At 43.4% G+C, this 15589-nt stretch overlaps 1 protein-coding gene across 1 annotated transcript in view; it reads left to right on the forward strand.

The window, feature by feature from the left end:
• Positions 1 to 15589, forward strand: part of LOC120932530 (leukotriene C4 synthase-like) — a 56934-nt gene that overhangs the window by 11002 nt on the left and 30343 nt on the right. The window contains exon 2 of the mRNA XM_040344983.1: positions 12051 to 12150. Within this exon, the coding sequence (XP_040200917.1) occupies positions 12051 to 12150 (100 nt within the window). The remainder of the gene's footprint in view (positions 1 to 12050; positions 12151 to 15589) is intronic.

A 15589-nucleotide genomic window follows, 5' to 3' on the forward strand; every position in this document is an offset into this window, starting at 1 on the left:
ATAAATAATAAAACACAATTTTTTTTTTTAAAGCGTCCCATCCCGACGAGCTTGCGTGCAGAAGCGAACGCATACGCGAGTAGCGCCCGCATATGAAAACGGTGTTCAAACAACACAAGTAAGGTATCGCCGCGATCGTTAGAGCGAGAGCAATAATTCTAGCCCTAGACCTCCTCTGCAACTCAAAAAATGCAACCTGTGGAATTTTTTAAACGTCGCCTATCGAGATTTTTAAGGGTAAAAGTTTGACGCCATGCCACGAGCGGGCGCAATTTTTAAGCGTGACATGTTGGGTATCATTTTACTCGGCATAACATTATCTTTCACAATATATAAAAAAATTGGGCAAAATTTATTGTTGTCTTATTTTTTAATTAAAAAAAGTGATTTTTTTCCAAAAAAAGTGCGCTTGTAAGACCGCTGCGCAAATACGGTGTGACAAAAAGTTTTACAATGACTGCCATTTTATTCTCTAGGGTGTTAGAAAAAAATATATATAATGTTTGGGGGTTTTAAGTAATTTTCTAGCAAAAAAAACTGTTTAAGTCTCGTAAACACCGAATCTGAAAAATTAGCCCGGTGGTAAAGAGGATATGCACTGAAAAAAATTACTGACAAATCTCTCAACTAAAAACGGTGGCGGCGGGAAATGCACCAAATCATGTCATCACAAGCTTGACTCGCATGTAGCGCACACAGCCTCTGCAGCTCCACCAGACCTGTGCCCCCCCCTCCCCCGCGGTGCCGCTCGAAGAACACACTCGAATGCGTTCCAAGCCGAGTCGCGTTTTTCCGGTTGCAGTCTTTTATGGGCAGGAGGATCAAAAGGAAAAAAAAATCACGTGTACTAAATTCTCCTACGACCATTTTTTTTTTTTTTTTTTTGTTGTTTATTGTTTTTGATCATGCACAGTCTTTCGTATCCGATTTTTCTCATACTAAAAAAAGAGTACACATTAAACTAAAATTGCTAGTTCTGTTTCCCCATTAGTGATGAGCCGAACACCCCCCCGTTCGGTTCGCATCAGAACCTTCGAACGGACCGACCGTTCGCGCAAACATTTAGAACCCCATTGACGTCTATGGGACTCGAACGTTCGAATTCAAAAGTGCTAATTTTAAAGCCTAATATGCAAGTTATTGTTGTAAAACGTCTTTGAGAACCCGGGTCTTGCCCCAGGGAACATGTATCAATGGAAAAAAAGATTTAAAAACGGTCGTTTTTTCTGGAGCAGTGATTTTAACAATGCTTAAATAAAAATAAAAATTCCTTTAAATATTGTACCTGTTGGGTGTCAATAGTATGCCTGTGAAGTGGCACGTGTTTAGAACTGTCCCTGCACAAAATGAGATTACTATAAGAAAAAAGTAATTTAAAACTGCTTGCGGCTTTAATGTAATGTCTGGTCCCTGCAATATGGATGAAAATCATGGAGAAAAATAGCACAGACACAGACAGTACACACACCACGTAGCTTTAGGTGCACACTGCAGAGGACACGGGCAGTACACACTACGTAGCTTTAGGTGCAATCTGCAGAGGACACAGCCAGTACACACCAAGTAGCTTTAGGTGCAAACTGCAGAGGACAAAGGCAGTACACACACTACGTAGCTTTAGGTGCAAACTGCAGAGGACACGGGCAGTACACACCAAGTAGCTTTAGGTGCAAACTACAGAGGACAAAGGCAGTACACACACCACGTAACTTTGTGGTGCACACTGCAGAGGACACAGGCAATACACCACGTGAGAATACTGCAGCTAGCATAATCACCTGCCTGCCCAGAGGCGATTCAGTTCGCATGTGCAGCGCTACATAGGTTTTTCACTCACTCACTCAGTAAATTAGGAAGAGCTGATCTAGCTAAACTATACAGTGTATAAATATATATACAACTCCTGGGATGCATATACATCCTCTACACGCTAACTTTAACTGACTAGCCTGCCTGCTCTATCTACCTACTAAAAATTACACTCTCTCTCTCTCTCTGTCTTCTCTCTTTTAACCACTGCAACACACTACACAAGGCCGACCTGCAGGCGGCCTTTTATAGTGTGGGGCATGTACTAAACCCCCTGAGCCATAATTGGCCAAAGCCACCCTGGCTTTGGCCAATTATGGCTCTCCGTTTTTTGCAATCTGTGATTGGCCAAGCATGCGGGTCATAGTGCATGCTTGGCCAATCATCAGCCAACAATGCACTGCGATGCCGCAGTGAATTATGGGCTGTGAAACGTAACTCGAATTTGGCGCGAATGGCCCAAAACGTTCGTAATTCGACAAACGATCGAACATACGATGTTCGACTCGAACATAAGTTCGATTCCAATACAAAGCTCATCCCTATTCCCCATTCATATAGCCATGGTACAAAGTATATGGCACTGTTTAAATATTGAGTTATTTGGGCATACTACCAAACTATGCCAATAAAGATTATATTTATGCAAAAAGACAATTATCATGGACACTGAATCATTTAAAATAATAGACCATGGAGTCTGGCAGGGCTGGGCAAAACCAGATGTCTGCATTTTGCCACCCCTTCAAGGATGGATTTCCAGTCAAGATATTTGCTTACCCAGCCCCATTTGAGCTCTTGGTTAGCCTACCAATTGTAAAATTTTCTGCAGTCCATACCAGATGCTGGACTGTACGTTTTAGATCTTTGACTCCTTTTGAATATCTCTGTGCAGATGGCTACTATGTGTAACATTTGTTATCAGTCTTATATAAACGGCTTATTGTGCCTCGGGAAAGATTATTAGCCAGATTCACGTACCCCGGCTTAACTTTGTGCGGGCGTAGCGTATGTCATTTACGCTACACTGCCGCAAGTTAGAGAGGCAAGTGCAGTATTCACAAAGCACTTGCTCCGTAAGTTGCGGCGGCGTAGCGTAAATTGGCCAGCGTAAGGCCGCCCAATTCAAATGTGGAAGAGGTGGGCGTGTTTTATGTAAATTAATTGTGAACCCACGTAAATGAAACGCTTTCCGAATGGCGCATGCACCGTCCATGGACGTATCCCAGTGCGCATGCTCCAAATTACGCCGCAAAGACTCATTGGTTTCGACGTGAACGTAAATTACGCCCAGCCCCATTCACGGACGACTTACGCAAATGACGTAAAACATGACAAATTCGACGCGGTTCCGACGTCCATACTTAACATTGGCTGCGCCATCTTTTTGGTGGTTTATCTTTATGCCTGAAAACACCTTACGTAAACGGCGTATCTTTACTGCGACGGCCATGCGTACGTTCGTGAATAGGCGTATCTTGCTGATTTACGTATTCAAGGCGTAAATCAGCGTACACGCCCCTAGCGGCCAGCGTAAATAGACAGCTAAGATACGACAGTGTAGGAAGACTTACGCCGTTCGTATCTTAGCAACATTTAAGCGTATCTCAGTTTGAGCATACGCTTAATGTTACGACGGCGCAGATTCGTAGTTATGACGGGATCATCACTCTAATGCCCTGTACACACGATCGGTTCATCCGATGAAAACGGTCTGATGGATTTTTTCATCAGATTTCCGATGAAGCTGACTTTCATCAGTCTTGCCTACACACCATCAGTTAAAAAACCGAACTTGTCAGAACGCAGTGACATAAAACACAACGACATGCTGAGAAAAATGAAGTTCAATGCTTCCGAGCATGCGTCGACTTGATTCTGAGCATGTGTTGATTTTTAACCGATGGATTTCCCCACAGACGTCCGTTTTTTTCTATAATTTTTTTAACCATCGGATAATTTTAAAACAGGTTCTACGTTTTTTCACCGATGGGAAAAAAAACTATGGGGCCCACACACGATCTGTTCGTCTGATGAAAACGGTCCATCAGACTGTTTTCATCAGACAAATCGATCGTGTGTACGCGGCATTACTCATAAATCCTCCATTGCCATCCGTTTTCAGGAACAGGGCTACAAGCACCTATCTTGGTGGTATAAGGTCCCAGTGCCACTTAATACATTTTACCCTCAAGTCTCCAGGCTTTGCTGGCGCTGTAACAAGAAGCCTGGCACGCACCTACATATTTTTTGGCAGTGCCCTCTTCTTACTCAGTTTTGGACAGGGGTAAGGAACGTAATCAATCAGCTAACATCTGTTGACCTTGGTGTGGATGCCCTGAGATATCTTCTACATCTGAACTCGGTGCCCCTACAAAATGTCTTTGACAGTGCATTTGCTGATTGCTGCCCAGGCATGTATCCCTGACTTTTGGAAGCTCACTACCCCACCGACTTTAAAACATTGGTTTTCCAGACTAGACACAATTAGAATGATGGAAAGCTTGACAGCGTCTCTCTGCGGAAAAGAGGATCAGTTTAGAGATACCTGCTTGCCACGGACAGCCTTTACTTGCCTGTCTCAGTACCAATGGTTTCTTAGTTTAGATCAATAGAACCCAACACATGACCTTCAGTCCCCACCTTGGGGAGGGGTGGTGGATGCAGATGGGGGGGCATTAGAAGGATGGGGGAAGGGGAAGGAGGCCTCCACTCCAACTCCCTGCTAGGCATGTGCAAAAGGGAAAAATGTGTTTAGTTTCATTTCGTTTTAATTAGTTATTTAATTAATTTCGTTAAGTTAGATTCGTTACATGTGTTAAATTCGTTTTCAGAATTCGTTCATTTTCGACCGAATTCAAAAAATCCCCTCGAATTCGAAAATATTTCGACCGGATTTGATAATATTTCGACCGGATGCGATAATATTTCAATCGGATTCGAAAACAAATTCTATTCGAATCGAATTCGAAAACAATTCGATTCGAAAACAAATTCGAATGAAAAAAGGGATTTTTAATACAGCTTACCTGTAAAATCCTTTTCTTGGAGTACATCACGGGACACAGAGCGGCATATTCATTACTATATGGGTTATATGGAGTACCTTCAGGTGTTGACACTGGCAATCTTCAAACAGGAAATGCCCCTCCCTATATAACCCCCTCCCATAGGAGGAGTACCTCAGTTTTGTAGCAAGCAGTATGCCTCCCAAAATGGTCCCCAAAAGAGGGGTGGGAGCTCTGTGTCCCGTGATGTACTCCAAGAAAAGGATTTTACAGGTAAGCTGTATTAAAAATCCCTTTTTCTTTATCGTACATCACGGGACACAGAGCGGCATATTCATTACTATATGGGATGTCCCAAAGCAATGCTCACAATGAGGGGAGGGAGAACATCTCCAAGACAAAAGGATTTAATTTAGAGAAATACTCAAATCATAATAAATCCAACTTAGTTGAGAGAAATAATCTTAAATTTTAAATTTAACTCAAAAAAGAGGAGCCCCCGGAATCCGAGGGTCTCAAACTGCAGCCTGCAGCACTGCCTGCCCAAAGGCTGTATCAGTATTCCTTCTTACGTCCAACTGGTAGAATTGTGTAAACGTGTGGACAGAAGACCAGGTTGCCGCCTTGCAAACTTGAGCCATAGAGATCTGGTGGTGTGCTGCCCAGGAGGCGCCCATGGCCCTAGTAGAATGAGCCTTTAATGATACTGGAGGAGGCAACCCTTTCAAGCCGTAGGCCTGAGTGATTAATTGCTTAATCCACCTAGAAATGGTGGACTTTGCAGCTGCCTGCCCCTTCTTGGGCCCATCCGGTAATATGAACAGCACATCTGTTTTCCGGATCTTCTTTGTAGCTTTAAGATAGGCCTTCATGGCCCTGACGATATCCAAGGTATGCAGCAACCCTTCCTGTCTGGAAGTAGGTTTAGGGAAGAAGGATGGTAATACCAAATCCTGGTTCAAATGAAAACTGGATATAACCTTCGGTAGGAAGGAAGGATGAGGGCGGAGAACGACCCTGTCCTTGTGAAAAATAAGATATGGTTCCTTACAGGATAAGGCCGCCAGTTCCGATACTCTTCTTGCGGAAACTATGGCGACCAAAAAATACTAACTTCCTTGTCAGTAAAACCAAAGGAATTTCAGCCAACGGCTCAAACGGTTGTTTCTGTAAACTTGACAGAACAAGGTTTAAATCCCACGGGCAAAGCGGGGATTTAACTGGAGGTTTAATACGTAAGACCCCTTGAAGGAAGGTCTTAACCAGCGAGTGGGTGGCCAGCGGCCGCTGAAACCACACTGACAGAGCAGAAATCTGTCATTTGATTGTGCTTAATGCCAATCCTTTATCCACTCCTAGCTGGAGAAAACTTAAAACTCTATCAATGGTGAATTTGCGAGAAAGCCATCGCTTGGACTCACACCAGCCTACATAGGCCTTCCAGACCCTGTAATAAATCACCCTAGAGACCGGTTTCCTGGCTCTGATTAGGGTAGAGATTACTTTCTGAGACAGACCTCTACCCCTGAGAATCAGGGATTCAGCTTCCAGGCCGTCAAATTTAGATGCCGTAAGGCAGGGTGGAGGATCGGACCTTGCGATAGCAGGTCTGGCCGTAGAGGAAGAGTCCAAGGGTCTCCCACTACCATCCTTAAGATTAGTGAGTACCATGCCCTTCTGGGCCATGCTGGAGCTACCAGGATGACTGGTATGTGCTCCACCCGGATCCTGCGCAGCAGGCGGGGTAGTAACTGGAGCGGGGGAAACGTATAAAGAAGTTTGAACTGATGCCAAGGGCAAACCAACGCATCGGTTCCGCAGGCCATCGGATCCCTTGAGCGGGACATGAACCTGTCTAGCTTCTTGTTGAGTCTCGATGCCATGATATCCACGTCCGGCACTCCCCATCTTTGGCAGAGTGCTTGAAAGGTTTGTGGATGCAGAGACCATTCCCCCGGCAATAGAGTCTGGCGGCTTAAGAAGTCCGCCTGAAAGTTGTCCACTCCTGGAATGAATATTGCCGATATGCAGGGCACATGAGCCTCTGCCCATAGGAGAATCAAGCTCACCTCTCTCTGAGCGGCTTGACTCCTGGTTCCCCCTTGGTGATTTATGTATGCCACGGCCGTGGCATTGTCTGATTGAATTCTCACCGGGAACCCCTGCAATTTTGACGTCCAAGCCCTGAGGGCTAGTCGAACAGCTCTGAGCTCCAAGATGTTGATGGGCAACTGCTTCTCTGGCGTTGCCCAAGTACTTTGGCGAGTGCAACCATCCAAAATTGCTCCCCAGCCCGTCAGGCTGGCGTCTGTGGTCACTATCTTCCAAGCCACTGGGCTGAAAGACCTCCCCTTCAGTAGATTCTGAGGGTCTAGCCACCAACACAGACTTTGTCGGACTCTTGATGAGAGCGGCAACGGGATATCCAAGGCCTGTGGCCTTCTGCTCCATGCTGACAGGATGGCTGCCTGCAGGATGCGAGTGTGGCTCTGGGCGTATGGTACCGCCTCGAATGTGGCCACCATCTTGCCTAGTAACCTCATACATAGGCGAATAGTCGGTTCCTTCTTGCTTAGAACCAGTAGGATTAATTCCTTGATGGCTTTGACCTTCCTCAGAGGTAGAAACACTCTTTGTTGTTCTGTGTCTAATCTCATGCCGAGATATTCCAACTGCCTTGTGGGCAGGAAAGCTGACTTTTCTCGATTTAGGACCCAGCCGAACCTCTCGAGGTATTGGACCGTGAGGGCCACTGCTCGCTCCAAGCCAGGAGACGAGTGATCTATGACTAGGAGGTCGTCCAGGTATGCTAGGATCGTGACCCCTTGGATCCTTAGTTTGGCTAGGATTGGAGCTAGGACCTTCGTGAACACCCGGGGGGCCGTAGCCAACCCGAAGGGAAGCGCCACGAATTGGAAGTGACGCGAAGCCACCATGAAGCGTAGATATCTTTGATGTGGCTGATAAATTGGAAGATGAAGGTAGGCATCCTTTATGTCTATGGACGCCATGAAGTCGTCCTTTTGGAGTGTGGTAGCTGCTGACCGCACGGATTCCATCCGAAATGAGCGGATCTTTAGGTATGTATTTACCATCTTTAGGTCCAAAATTGGCCTGACATCTCCATTGGACTTCGGGATGATGAATAGGTTGGAGTAGAAACCTAGCCCCTGTTCCAGGACTGGTACCTCTACTATTACTTTCTGGGAAAGTAGATGATCTAATGCCGATCTTAATGCGGCTCCCTTCTCCGGATCGTTTGGAATCCTCGACTCCTGGAAATGAGGAGGAGGAAACCTTAGGAAATCTAGTTTGTAGCCTGTGGCCACGGAAGACCGTACCCACTCGTCGGGAATGCTGGCTTCCCAAATCTCTGAAAAGAGTCGCAGCCTTCCCCCCACCTTCGTGGGTGGGGGCGCCCCTTCATAAGGTTGGCTTGGGGGCTGGTTTGCGAAACCACTGCCTTTTGCCTCTAACAGCCTGTCCTTGTGATCTGCTGTTGAAGCCGAAGCTTGCTTTTGCAGGAGGCCGTCGATACTGCTTAGTATTAGAGGGCCCCTGCCCAGGGGAATACTGTCGTTTAAACGCAGGCCCCTGAACCTTCTTCTTAGTTGGCAAGAGAGTACTCTTGCCGTTTGAAATGGTCTGAATGTATTTATCTAGGTCTTCTCCGAAGAGTCGTCCTCCATGGAAGGGGAACCCTACCAGGAGCTTCTTGCATGGGGGCTCAGCCTCCCAGCTTTTTAACCATAAGAGTCTTCTCATATGGATAAGGGATAACGATAAACGTGACGCTTGCTGGATAGAATCCTTGATTGCGTCTACCGTAAAACAAATGGCTTTAGGGACATCCGAAAATTCTTCTGCCTGCTGGGCAGGAATAAGTTTAAGCATCTGCTTAAATTGATCCGATAATGCTTGAGCAACCCCAATCGCAGCCACAGCTGGCTGTACTACTGCCCCTGCAGTAGTGAAGGAGTTCTTAAGTAGTGCTTCCAAGCGCTTATCAACTGGATCCTTGAACACCTGTATGTTTTCTACAGGGCATGTTAACGATTTGTTAACACATGAGATGGCTGCGTCCACTGCAGGAGTAGCCCATCTTTTGGAAAATTTATCTTCCATAGGATATAGGACAGAGAATCTTTTAGGTGGTAAGAAGATCTTATCTGGCTTGTTCCAATCTTGGAACAAAACTCCCTCTAATAGAGGATGGATCGGAAACACAGCATTGCTTTGAGGCGCCCTCAGTGAGCCCAAAGCTGAAACCGTCGATACCTGGAGATCTGGTACTGGCAAGTTGAATGCCTTATGGACCAAGTCCGACAATCCTTGAATCCACCAGCTCTCCCTCAGGGAGACTGCCCCAGACTCCTCTGTATCCGGATCCTCGATCCCTGAACCTACTTGGTCCTTGTCCAAGAGGTCGTCCAATTCCCCTGAGGAAAGGACCTCCTCCTCTGAGGGTCCGCGCTCGGGCGACGGAGATCTATTCCGCTCCCATGCTTTTCTGCATCTCTTTTAAAGAGGTGAGTAATACCTTCTCCGTGACCATCTTAGGGTTGGACTGACTCGCGTCAGCTCCAGCCCCAGATCCCGATGGCCCCAAGGCTCCCTGTGGGGAAAGCAGCGGCATAGCTTTGTCCGAGGCCTCAGACTCTCTGGGGGAATCCCCACCTCTTGTACCCTTGTTTTTTGATGCCATGGTACAATACCGAGGTACACCTGCTACTTATTGGTACCTGGGACTTATAAATAGTTAAATGCCCAAACACCTGTTTGGGGGATAAAAAAAAAATGCTTCCTCTCCCCTAGATGACACTTTTTTTTTTTTTTTTTTCAAATCTAGGAAAGAAAAAACATTCTGTCCCCCTGAGTAGTATTGCAAGAAAAACTATGAGATGGAAAAGAAACAGCCTATTCCTAGGCTTGAAAAACAGTCTTTCTGAAGACTGCAATATTCTTTCTGGCCACTGTGTGTCCTCGGCGCCCCGTGCTTGCCGTTCTGGTCTTTCCTCCCTAGTTCCAAAGTATTGAATGGAACAAACAAGGAAGGGCCGCCCCTTCCTTAAGCCACTGACCCGCCCTTCCCCCCCAGCAATCTCAAACAGGAAATGCCCCTCCCGACAGGGGGGGGGGGGGGGTTGGGGGGAAGGGAGCCTCTCTGCTCCAGCAAACTGCAGCCTGCAGCCTGGAACACACGAGAAGGTCAGGCTCTGAGGAGGAAGACTGAATGGAGCATCGCCTGGAGGCTTGCAGGTAAGCATAGCTCTCTGACACACACATATACTTTTATATCACACAGGCCCCACTCAATGCTTTTCCAACACTACAAGGGAGGTCACATCTTATGGGGAATAATACATATAGAGCCATCCTATCTTTATGATATGTGACTAGTTTGCCAGATGCAGTGCATAACTTTAGGCATGTCCCCTGTGACCCCCCAGAAAAAACCTGCTAAGAACCAAGTTCCGCAAGTTTTCCCCTCACTTACCTGCTCCATGCCGCAGGACTTTGCCAAGCAAGAGGCCCAATCTTCCCCCATCTCGGTGGGGATGTCTAGACCTTCAGGCCCTGGGTTCCTATGAAGGATCCACTGTCCTGGGCCCATATAGCACTCTGGCAACAGAAACATTAGGCACCCAAAGGTTTCTAAGTTCTGGGCCCAGGGTCCAGCTCTCTAAAAAGAAAAGCATTATGGGCTATACCCCAAGGGTTTGGGGTCCGGTTACTGACCACTTTAGCGCTGAGGCTTTTTTGGACAGAACCGGTTAGCTCACCTAATCCCAAGGATGCGGAGGCAAGCTAAACCATGACTAACACCTAAGACACTGGCGTAAAAACTGAGGTACTCCTCCTATGGGAGGGGGTTATATAGGGAGGGGCATTTCCTGTTTGAAGATTGCCAGTGTCAACACCTGAAGGTACTCCATATAACCCATATAGTAATGAATATGCCGCTCTGTGTCCCGTGATGTACGATAAAGAAATTGAAAGCAAATTTGAATCAAAATCTAAAAAATATAAATCGATTTCTTAAAACGAATGCAATAAAATAGAATATAAAATAATAAAACAATAGAATGAAATTCAAAGAATAGTAAAGAACAGAATGGAATTTAATAGAATGTAATCAAATACAATAGAATATGACCTGGCTTCTTCTATCTATCTTCCATTTTCTGAAATTCGAAATTCATATAGAATGAACTCAAATTCGACTAGAAAAATATTAGAAGAGTAGAGTAATAAAATATATATATATATATATACTGTATATATAAAAATATATTTTATTCTACTCTATTCTAATATTTTTCTATTCGAATTTGAGTTCATTCTATATGAATTTCCAATTTCAGAAGATGGTTATATATATAAATGTAATTATACATATATTTCAGAAAATGGAAGATAGATAGAAGATAGATAGAAGCCAGGTCATATTCTTTTGTATTTGATTACATTCTATTAAATTCCATTCTGTTCTTTACTATTCTTTGATTTTCATTCTATTGTTTTATTATTTTATATTCTATTTTATTGTATTCTTTTTTAGAAATCGATTTATATTTTTTAGATTTTGATTTAAATTTGCTTTCAATTTTCATTCGAATTTGTTTTCGAATCAAATTGTTTTCGAATTCGATTCGAATAGAATTTGTTTTCGAATTCGATTGAATTTCGTCCGCGGGTTTTCGATTCGAAAACGTTCGTTTCGGATTCGGTTAAATTCGTTAATATTACAATACAGGAATTCGTATGCATCCGAATGTCCGAAAAATGAAAAATTCGTCCGCATTTTGATTCGGAACGAAACGAAATGCACATGCCTACTCCCTGCCCCTCTCATGTTTTTTTCTCCCCTTTCTGGTCCTCTCTTCTATCATAACCCCCTCATACAAGGGGCAAGAGGGACTCCTTTTTGTTTTTGTTACGTCAAGTGCGTTTAACATGGAATAATAATTCATTGTGTGATGTAGTCGATGTTTATTGTAAGGTTCTAGGGGGTACAACAGACATGCATCAATTGTGATACTTTGATGCAGATGATCCGGGTTGTTCTTTCTGCTATTTACTATTGGGCCTGTACAAGTTGCCTTGTCTGCCAATTGTGTTCTGTTTGGTAAAACAAACACAAAAATGTTTTCTTCCTTTAATTCCATAATTTTAAATTGTTACTTTTGGTATTTCTCTGTACATACTCTAAAAAAAGATTATCTCTTATAGCATACTTCTCCATGCAAGTCATTTGGGCACGCCGAAAATACAACATTTCTCCTCCAAATACATCGGGTCATCCAACGTTTGAGCGTGTATTTCGAGCACAGTGAGTTACCATTGTTTTGTATGCATTGTATATGTGGATTAGCTGCAATTTTTTTAAATATAAAAATCTAAATTATTTAGGTGACTATCTTACATTATCCCATCCCCATAATTTTGCCTGAAACACTTTTTTAAAGTCAAGTGAGTTTTTAATGAAGCAACTATGAAAAATGGTTTGCTTTGGATTATTTTTTACATATGCTTGATTTGCACTATTGGTCAAGCATCCTTTTTTCTTCTATTTATCAATGTTTTTACCCAAGGTTTTCAGAAGATTCCCTCATTTTTAATTAAACCTTGGGTAGAAAATTTGTGAAACTGGAAAAAGCCACGTGAATATTGGGTGAAAACATTAATAAATATTTGTTGGGAACTACACCTAACTACCTCCTATTTTGAGAGCTCCAGTGCCAGAGTTTATTCATGACAATATGTGTTGCTTAAATATTCTCTATCAAACAGGTAAATGCCTGTAGGGCTTTGTGTATTCAGTTCCCAGATCCAAGACATTTACTGTCCCAAATGTATAAACTTGTTCTAGGCTCCCTTTCCTCGTCTGTTCCACTATATCAGGGAATGGGAGAAGGAGCTTGACTTTGAATTTACCCCTCTACAGACTCAGAAGATTATTAAATTGACGCATACTACTTCTATTAGTTCTCGAAATCCAGGAGGTTAAAAAATGACTTTTATGCCGTGTACACACGACCGTTTTTCGGGATGTAAAAAATAAAAAAATGTTTTAATGTCCTTAAAAACTATCGTGTGTAGGCTCCAGAGCATTTTTCACGACGTAAAAAATGTCCATTAAAAATTTAGAACATGCTCTAAATCTTCACGTCGTTTTTAACGTTGTAGTTTTTAACGTTGTAAAAAATGGTTGTGTGTGGGCTTTAACGATGTGAAAAAAACACGCATGCTCAGAAGCAAGTTATGAGACGGGAGCGCTCGTTCTGGTAAAACTAGCGTTCGTAATGGAGATAGCACATTCATCACGCTGTAACAGACTGAAAAGCGCAAATCGTCTTTTACTAACACGTTATCGGCAAAAGCAGCCTCAAGGATGGCGCCATCCGAATGGAACTTCCCCTTTATAGTTCCATCGTACGCATTGTACGTCACCCCCCTGAATTTAAAGATATATGGTTGGGTTAGATGTATTATTCTGTGGAGATTCCCAATGATTGATAACTTCCCTGCGTATTGTTTGGCAGTATGATTACTGAAGTTTTCAACCCTCTCTTTCCACCTGGATTTAGTAGGTTAGCATGTTCCTTTCTTCTTCTTCTTGTGTATCTCATCATTTGTACACTTCTTTAGGTTTAACCAGGGTTGTTCACCATATTTTGCAAGATACCTACTCTGTACCTGGACTTCGTTTATTTTGCCGTTATTATTTCTGCATTATGAGCTCTGCTCTGCAATCTTTATATTTGCATAGTTATATAGTTGGTAAGGTTGAATAAAGACAATAGTCCATCCAGTTCAACCTATGTGGGTGTGCGTTTGTGCCCTGACAGGGAAAAAAAATCCTACGCAGCTTAAGTTTAAATCGCTTCTCTGCCAATCTCATTGTGTGGCCCTGTGTTATCTTACACTGCCTGACACTGAATAGTTTCCTACCTACACAGGGATTAACATTGAGATATTTGTATATCGCTCACATATCTCTACTCAAGCGTCTCTTCTCCAGGAAGAAAACATTTAGCGATTGCACTCATTCCTTGTATTTGAGGTCCTCTAGCCCTCTTATTAAATGTGTTGCCCTTTTCTAAACTCTCTCCAGCTCCAACACATACTTTCTAAGACAAAAAGAGAAAATACCGCGCTTACACACTTAAAAATAACTAACTTAGCTGCAACACGGCAGTGTCATACAAACACAAATCACGTAAGGAACAGAAAAAATGTTGCGCTATTAATAAAAATTAAACTAAACAAACAGTTGATAACAAAAAAATATGGAAATAATATAAATTTGCAAAGACCCCTAATTTAAAGAGGAATGAACAAATAACTGACAAAAGAGTCTTTGTGTCAATCAAAAATCATTGCAAGCAAGTTCTTCAATGTTGAATAAATTGTTGAAAACATATGTGATGACCGACACCACTAAATAGAAAGGTGGAGGCTTACCGGATGGCAAGCAATGACAAGCTTGCGGCTGCAAACCCCAGCCAGGGCCTTTTGATGATCCTCGCAGGGGGATGATAAGGGGATAGATGTTGAAGCTTCCCGCACCAAGAGCCACAAGATCACGGCGTGTCACACACAAAAAGAAGGAACTTAATGGTGAAGTACAGCAGGACCAGCACATATGAGGTATTCGTGACTCAAGGGACCACCACCACCAAAACACCCTATATTAGAGAGGCTTACCAGAACGTAAGGCAGTATAAGCATGTGGCTAAACCCCTAGCCAGGGCCTTTAAAATCCCACGCGGTGATATATCTTACGGGTCCTCCGGTATGTTAAGGTCAGTGGGTGCATAGAAAAAATGATGATAATGCCCACATGGTGAAGTATGTAAGTTCAGAGGTTTAATATAAAAAGTAATACACTTACAAATTTAAAAGCAGAAATGGATAGAAGCCGGCCGGCTCTAACAAACGCCCATCCACACGGAACGAAGAAACGTCTTGCGTCAGCACGCTACCTTCCCACCCTGGGAAGGTAGCGTGCTGACGCAAGACGTTTCTTCGTTCCGAATACCTCATATGTGCTGGTCCTGCTGTACTTCACCATTAAGTTCCTTCTTTTTGTGTGTGACACGCCGTGATCTTGTGGCTCTTGGTGCGGGAAGCTTCAACATCTATCCCCTTATCATCCCCCTGCGAGGATCATCAAAAGGCCCTGGCTGGGGTTTGCAGCCGCAAGCTTGTCATTGCTTGCCATCCGGTAAGCCTCCACCTTTCTATTTAGTGGTGTCGGTCATCACATATGTTTTCAACAATTTATTCAACATTGAAGAACTTGCTTGCAATGATTTTTGATTGACACAAAGACTCTTTTGTCAGTTATTTGTTCATTCCTCTTTAAATTAGGGGTCTTTGCAAATTTATATTATTTCCATATTTTTTTGTTATCAACTGTTTGTTTAGTTTAATTTTTATTAATAGCGCAACATTTTTTCTGTTACATACTTTCTAAGGATTGGTAACCAGAACTGGACAGAATACTCCAGATGTGGCCGACCCTGAGTTTTATAAAGTGGCAGCATTATCTTTTTATCTTTGGAGTAAATATCTTTTTTAATGCATGCTAATATTCTGCTGGCTTTGCTTGCTGCAGCTTGACAATGCATGCATCTCCCCAGAAACAAAAACCTGTGTGTAACTTAGCCTACAGGCCTTTGATAAATGGAGGCATATGTTTCAGGGTGTAACAACAACAATGTAGCCTGCAAAACAATTTAACTTCCCTTCCTTCTCTAAGTCAG

Source organism: Rana temporaria, chromosome 3, assembly GCF_905171775.1.
Source record: "Rana temporaria chromosome 3, aRanTem1.1, whole genome shotgun sequence".
Classification (NCBI taxonomy): Eukaryota; Metazoa; Chordata; class Amphibia; order Anura; family Ranidae; genus Rana; species Rana temporaria.